The 7,730-nt window shown below is 41.4% G+C and overlaps 1 protein-coding gene and 1 long non-coding RNA gene across 2 annotated transcripts in view; both read right to left on the bottom strand.

Moving 5' to 3' along the window:
• LOC119584752 (facilitated trehalose transporter Tret1-like) overlaps positions 1-1,482 on the bottom strand; it is a 1,922-nt gene extending 440 nt beyond the window's left edge. The window contains exons 1-3 of the mRNA XM_037933412.1: positions 1,094-1,482; positions 832-978; positions 1-603 (exon numbers count right to left, since the gene is read on the bottom strand). The exon at positions 1-603 is cut by the window's left edge and continues 440 nt beyond it. Coding sequence (XP_037789340.1) covers positions 1-603; positions 832-978; positions 1,094-1,471 — 1,128 coding nt within the window. The 5' untranslated portion in view covers positions 1,472-1,482. The remainder of the gene's footprint in view (positions 604-831; positions 979-1,093) is intronic.
• Positions 1,483-1,611: 129 nt separating this feature from the next.
• LOC119584882 lies at positions 1,612-2,682 on the bottom strand. Its single transcript, XR_005229852.1, has 3 exons — positions 2,592-2,682; positions 2,100-2,169; positions 1,612-1,740 (listed from the first exon to the last, which is right to left on the bottom strand). It is a non-coding gene; the product is annotated as an uncharacterized LOC119584882 (long non-coding RNA).
• Positions 2,683-7,730: the final 5,048 nt, after the last annotated feature.

Genomic DNA, 7,730 nt, shown 5'->3' with positions numbered 1-7,730 from the left:
CAGAGTTCGTCCTTTCGTCTCGGGAATGAAGAGCAGCACCAGCGGGACGATGGCCAGGTTTGCGCCTCCGAATAAAAGCAGCGTCAGGCCGAGACCCAGGTAAGATATCACCTTCAGGAACACGAAGCTTACGGTGAACAGAGTAATAGAAAAACCGAGGTTGATTATTGAAGCTCCTAGAGACCTGACGGGTGTTGGTAGGAGTTCGCCGAGATATGCCCACGGAATGGGTCCCAGACCAATGCCATAGCCGATCACGAAGACTATCATGGACACCAGGGGCATCCATGTAGCCCCTTCAACCTCCAGGAGCAGGAAGGCTCCGGCGACGCCCTCCGATGCTGCGCAGACCAGTGTTGATGCCACAAGGAGTGGTTTACGTCCCACCAAGTCCAGAAAGCTAGCAGACACACACGTGCTTGCAAAGCGAGCAACACCGACAAATAACGTGCAGTAGAAGGCATCGAGTTGCACTCCCGCATTGCGGAACATGTACACAGAGTAACCGAATACTGGTCCTTTCCCGCCAAGTTCTCTCAGGATAAATATGCTTAGTGTGAGCACCACTGGAATCGCGTTGTGTGCTTTGCAAAGCTCCCTTGCCTGATAAAAGGAAGCAACGTTTAGCATTTCCCCCTTTCCACCTGATTAAATATTACTTAATGCCATAAAGTAAATACAATACATTAAACATCCATTTCCACATTTCCACACTTGCATTAGGTTCATTATCTGTTTATATATATCTATCATTATATGCCTACAAGTAAAACGACATCTATCGATAAAGAGTGAATAAAGTATGAGATCTTTTATTATTTGCATTCTTACCTGGTACTTGACTCCGTTCTGCCTGAGGGTCATCGTGCTCCTTATTGCCTTCAGTTCTTCAGCCACATCGCCGTCGCGACCCAAAAGAAGCCGTAGAGATTTCTCAGCTGCTTCGATCTTATTCTTTCCCACTAACCAGTATGGGGACTGAAGGCAGGAGGTATTTTACAAATCTAGAGGTAATGTCTCATTCCATAAGTATGTAGGAACTATACATATTGTATATTAATAATCAGACCTGACCTGACCATATTTCACAAACCTCTGGCACAAGCAGCATCATAAAGGACAAGAGCAAGGAGGGGGCAGTAGAAACCATAGTGGCCGTTTTCCAAGGCAACAAAAAAGCTAGTAGATATGACAGCATTAACCCTGCACAGCCGAACGCCTCTGGAACCACTGCAACCACGCCTCTGATTCGGGCAGGGTATAATTCTGCAACCAACGGGTTCGTAACCACGTTCATCACCGTGCCACAGATCGCCATTAGAACTCTCGCGAGGTAAAGGAGCCACAGGTAACGACTGAAGGCCTTCATGAGCCAAAGTCCAACGAAGGGAAACGTTACAATCACGAGCAGCCGTCGCGGTCCCAAGCATTCCGCTATGAAGCCGACCAATGGGGCAGCGATGAAACCCATTATAAAAGTCAGAGATACTGTGAAATTGAAAATTAATTCAGAAACTTTACTTTTTTAAATAATATATAAAACATGTATGCAACCTGCAAAGCATCAGTGTTCTTATGCAAATGTTTCCCAACCATCAGAAACTCACCAAGCCATGACACGTCGTCCTCGGTCACCGTGAACCTGCTGGTGTCCTCCTGGAGCTTGGGCAAGACCGCGCTCCAGCCAAACATCATGCCGTTGACGAGGCCCGTACCGCTCACCGCAACCAAAATCACAACCTGCAGGGTAAATGCAGCCGAAGTCCAGAAATATCTAGATAAGTCATTTTTCTGTTGTGTTGTGATCTCCATGCTTTATTTGAACCGAAGATTTTTTATCATATATGATTACCCTTTTTCATTTCGCCCACTTGACATATTTTCAACGGCTGTATCATTTTATTGTGGTGATATTTTCCAGAGAAGTGTTTCCTTTGCCTTCCTCTGATTCAAATGCAGGCTTGTCTTCCGCTTGCACGGTGTGAAGGCCTTTTCTAGGTCGCCCACTTCACATATTCCCAATGGCTGTTTTTGTGAATAATAATAACGATGATAAAAATCGAGGAAACAAGCATATGTTTAGTTTGAACTTTGCTTACCTGTCTGGGTGTTACCGGAGTCTTCTGACCCCTAGCTTCCATTCTTGTTCCTTCATTATGCTCGTTCTGGCTGATAATACAAAGTGCAAAATAATTATCGTAATAGAATAAAATGGATTATACAGAAATGCCTATCATAATACCTCCGTTTTTATTATTTGATTGTTTTTATTATAATAATAGAAATTGATAATGAGAATAATAAAATAACATGAGGCTGATAGTCGTGATCTTAATAATTACTCATCTATTTCTACGATTATAGCAATGTTAACAGTAGAATTGACAGTAATGATAACGTAATAGTGTAAGTAGCAGTTTTATTACTGTCGTGGTAGTAGCCAGAGATTTCGGTGTGTGCGTGCGTGGTGTGTGTGTGTGTGTGTGTGTGTGTGTGTGTGTGTGTGTGTGTGTGTGTGTGTGTGTGTGTGTGTGTGTGTGTGTGTGTGTGTGTGTGTGTGTGTGTGTGTGTGTGTGTGTGTGTAAACTTACTTTTGCGAGGAAACCATGTTCGATGAGGGAGTCTAGCCCAGATGAAGAGCCAGCAGTGACTGTTGCTGTCGGAGCCCGAACGAGGAATGTAGCTTAGCTTCATGGGCCTCGCGATGTATTGATAAACGCGTTCTCATTTACTCCATGATCTTCGGCTACGTAAAAAAAAAAGTTCGTGGTATTCATATATATATATATATATATATATATATATATATATATATATATATATATATATATATATATACATATATACACATATATATGTCTATATATCTATATATTATACACACAGATATTTATGTATATATATGTGTATATATGTGTGTATATATATATGCGCACATATGCACACACACACACACACACACACACACCCGCGCGCGCGCGCGCGCGTGTATGTATGCATATATACATATATATATATATATATACATATACATATACACATACACACACATACAAACACACAGACACGCGCGCGCGCACACACACACACACACACACACACACACACACACACACACACACACACACACACACACACATACACACACACACACACACACACACACACAACACACACACACACACACACACACACACACACATTCGCACACACACACACACACACACACACACACACACACACACACACATATTATATATATATATATATATATTAATATATATATAATATATTATATATATATTATATATATATATTATATATAATATATATATATATATACCTACACTTACAAACACGTACACACACGAAAACTTTGGGTTGTTCCTTGTAGCCGTTTATTATACTACCATAGAATTAGTGAGTATTGTAATACCAAGTATTGTACAAAATTGTACATTATTAAGGTCATTATCCTAACAAATGTTCAATCTCTCATTGCTGGTATTGGCGTCATATCATTCAGATCATCAAGTGAAACGTCCTTTGGCGATAGAAAGATAATATGCATATAATTATCTTTTTAAATGGCATATATGCCATATTTGCATTAGCAGAAACAAATTTGTACTAGAACAAAGGCGACTGCAGTAAGATAATAAGGACAATGCTGATATGATAATGATCACATGAATAGTGATGCAAAAGATAATTGTAAGACTAATACTAATATTACTAATAATAATGAAAACAAGAAGACAGTTGAATAAACGACTATGATACTTAACAAATTCCACTGTGCAAGAACAAGCCACATACAGACGTAGAGAGCAAATTTTAGCACAATGTTTTCAATGTTTTTCTAAGTTCAATTCTCACTAGTCTCATCATAAGCCGTACGTTTACCAGTCCACATGCATTTCTTCCGTCGGCTTTCTAGCTGCTGTAGCTAGCTGGCAAATTCAGGGTTAGTATTTCCAGCGAGCATCCTTCATTGCGGTAGAAAGGGTGTTGGGATTTCCACAGCTTGAGATACATTTCACTTCACAATTTTCATGTCATAAAGCCAAACACATTTCTTTTTCCGAATATATGGTACGCCAAATTAATTAACAGAAGGTCCACAACAGACGCCACCGAACAACTGCATCCCTTTGCACATTTTCCGATGAGCCTTAGAAGAAATTTGGACCGTTCTGTTCAGTTCAGAGACACGACCTCGCTTCGGCATTCAGCTCGGAATGCTTTTCATCTGAGAAATTGTGATTTAATGTCCCCAACATCGGCGAAACAGTGAATTTATATGGAAATACATATATAAATATTTTTGTTCTTTTTCATACGAAACAGCAGCCATGATGGCAACGATGTTTCGTTTAGAAATCTAGCAATAGCTTAATTAGACTAGATTTTGATGTATACACAGCTGTATATACTCATTATATATAGAAAAGTAAGTGTAGAAATATTGACTGTTAGTGTTTGTTGCCATAAATGATAATGCTATTATCAATACATAAACAAAAGCAAAAACAGAACATACTTGCCTCCCAGTGCTGGCTTGACAAGAACAATCACTGTCTGATCCTTCTTGATAGACGCTTCTTTGTTCAGATATGGGGTCTTCGTAGGAGTTAGATTATTCTTAGCTTTCTCTTTATATACAGTACAAATAGTTCGTGTGCATATCAAAAGCTAGGTTCATACAATATTAATATTAGTGGATTTTATTTATCAATAGCGAGAGAGGGAGAGAGAGATTTATATATATAATATATATATATATATATATATATATATATATATATATATATATATATATACTTACATATGTATACAAATATTATACACAAACACACACATGCACACACACTCAATACACACACACACACACACACACACGCCGCGCGCGCGCGCGCGCATTATGAAAGGTGTATGGAGGGTCATTAACAGACGGAGCCGGTAACCTCACCTCGTTTCCCCCCATACTTCATGTTCCATTATTCTTTACACGCCAAGTGTTCGGTTCTCGCTCACTTCTTGTGCCCAAAGGTGACCCAGCTTATACAGTCCGTGCTCAACGATCACTGTGCCTGGGTCATCGTGACCCCGCGCAGCGCTTTAACCCTAAGACATAGTTGTGTGTTCCTTTACATGTGTTGTGAGTCATAAATACATTGACTACCCCTGTCAGCCATTGTACCAGAGTTCTGAGACTCTTACAACTGGTAACAGCGGAGTCGTTGCGTCCTTTGGGCTCACAATACGCACAACCAAAGAAAAACCGCTTGACTGCTCCCGAATACCATGTACTACAGAACCACATGAGTACACATTTTGGGCCACTCTTTATTTCCTTTCCCTTCCTTCTTCTCCCATAAATGTGTTAAGCCACTGGTTTTGTTGGGTATAATTGCTAAGTGACATCTAATGGCACGTTCTCACACTATCCTTCTGACCTTAGATCGCATTACCGTGTGATCACGGTATGTGGTCAACAGACATGAATATCTTTTCGTTAGTTAAGTAGTTAATTAATTTTTCTCAGTTATTAAAGATTCATATTGTTTCAACTGCAACAAATTCAATGCGTTCGTGATCTTATCTTTATCACAAATAGCAGTCATATCATTTATTTCTCCTCTTGCATTCCCCGTCTCTACCTGACCTCACTTTCTCTTTCTCTTCCGGTCGGTCAGGACACGAGAAGTTGTTGTTTGGTTGACACCTTGGGGATTAATTGTAGCACCGATACATTGGTGACACGTTCTATCTGCGCTAGAACGGAGCTTGTAACGGGATTTTATATAAATTTATTATTTTGATTATAGTGTACGATCTCCCCCCCATATCATAGTGCACAGGATTGCCCAATATACCCCAGGGTTGCGTAAATCGCCTAATAGATCTACGCTCCGACGTTCGATAGTAGGTACAGGTAAAACCGAAGTTATTCGTTCGATCAGCAACTTTCGAGTCGGTGTGACCCACAGTTACGTCCGTTAATTAATGTAGGACTAGGGTTTAAGCTAGAATAATTATTCGCTTATCAATCACACCCATCACACCCTCTAGAAGTCGCTTGATGTTTTGGGTAATTTCCCAAGCGATCGTGTGATTTGTGTAGTTAGATACCCGTAGGGAATGTCACGAGCACCCATCAAGATATGCAGAAGAGAGCAGGTTATTTATAGATTTTCCTGGCTCAGTTCGCTTCAATGTACAGCATTTTGGGTATAGGATCCCCCGTCGATGAAGTCTAACATGCATAGCTAGACATGGCTACCTCGGCAGTTCAGATTTTCTGACCCCGAGAAGATTTGCTTGCTAAAAGCTTGCAAATATTTTTTCACATCACCATTCATTAATGCGTACATTCTGTCACATATCATTAAATGTTGAATTCAATGTAGTAGTTGAAATAATTTTTTATAGCTAGCATTGCTAATTTATCTCAGTCTGGTTATATTGAATGTTAATCTTCGTGTTTGTGATACATTTTCTGTGTGAGGTCACTTTCACTCTCATTCACGCTCACTGTCACACACATGCACTTACTCACTCACTCACTCATCCATGCAGAACAAAGGACACTGAAACCTTTTCATTAATAGGGTTTGTTGCTGTTGTAAAGATTTATGATGTATCTCTTTAGTCGTGACGAGTGATGAGTGCATTTATTTCTTCTCTGTGTGACAACAACTGGTTCAAGTAAATCCTTGCGGATTGCCGTTTCCCTTATCTACTCTCATATCTATCAGAGATGGTAGGAAGTTCAAGCCAGGTCCATGCAGATTGCTACTGACATCTCCCTCTCCTATTTTCTTCTTTATCTTGGCAAAATAAAACACAAAACAAAACAAAATACTTAGGAACAATCCCTCTTCTCTGTTGCCTTTTTTTTCTCTTACTTTTTTCCCCCGACTATATATAGCAGTCGGAGCGATGATAACCTGAGGATGCTGTTGGGAAGGACATCACCGGAAGATCGCCAGAAGCCTGCCGACCAGGATGTTCATCAGCGCAGGTACCAGTCACCCCAGGATGCTGTGGTTGGGTGCCGCCTGCCTGGACGCATGCAGATTCAGTCAAACTTCAAGAGCTCATTGGCGCAGGTATCAGCCGCCCTGAGATGTCCGAAGAGCATGCCGCCGAGAAGGACCTGGACGAGATCTGTGAGGACGTGTGGACGAGGACGCCACCGAGTTAGACCTGGACAAGGACTACGAGGAAGTCTAGACGAATCCGAAGTCAAGGAGGATGTGTGCGAGACTTTGAGGACGTGTGGATGTCAAGGACGGACAGATTTCACCGAGGACCAGGAAGAAGAGGATGACAGGGACAAGCAGCCACGAAGATGCACCAAGAACAACGCATGCGAGAATGAGATGACCAGCCAAAGTTAGGTCACCCTTGAGGCAAATATAATGCGCCTTGAGGGCAAGGCGTGAGTAGGTGGCTGAACAATATGAAGGGTGTATGGAGGGTCATTAACAGATGGAGCCCAATATGAAGGGTGTATGGAGGGTCATTAACAGACGGAGCCCAATATGAAGGGTGTATGGAGGGTCATTAATAACAGATGGAGCCGGTAACCTCACCTCCCTCCCCCCATACTTCCTGCAGATGTTCCACTATTCTTTCCATGCCATGTGTTCTGTTCTCACTCACTTCTTGTGCCTAAAGGTGACCCAGCTTTGTGCCCAGCACCCGACGTGGTAAGGTCAACC

Source organism: Penaeus monodon, chromosome 18 (genome assembly GCF_015228065.2).
Source record: "Penaeus monodon isolate SGIC_2016 chromosome 18, NSTDA_Pmon_1, whole genome shotgun sequence".
NCBI lineage: Eukaryota > Metazoa > Arthropoda > Malacostraca > Decapoda > Penaeidae > Penaeus > Penaeus monodon.
This window is presented reverse-complemented; position numbering and strand designations above follow the sequence as displayed.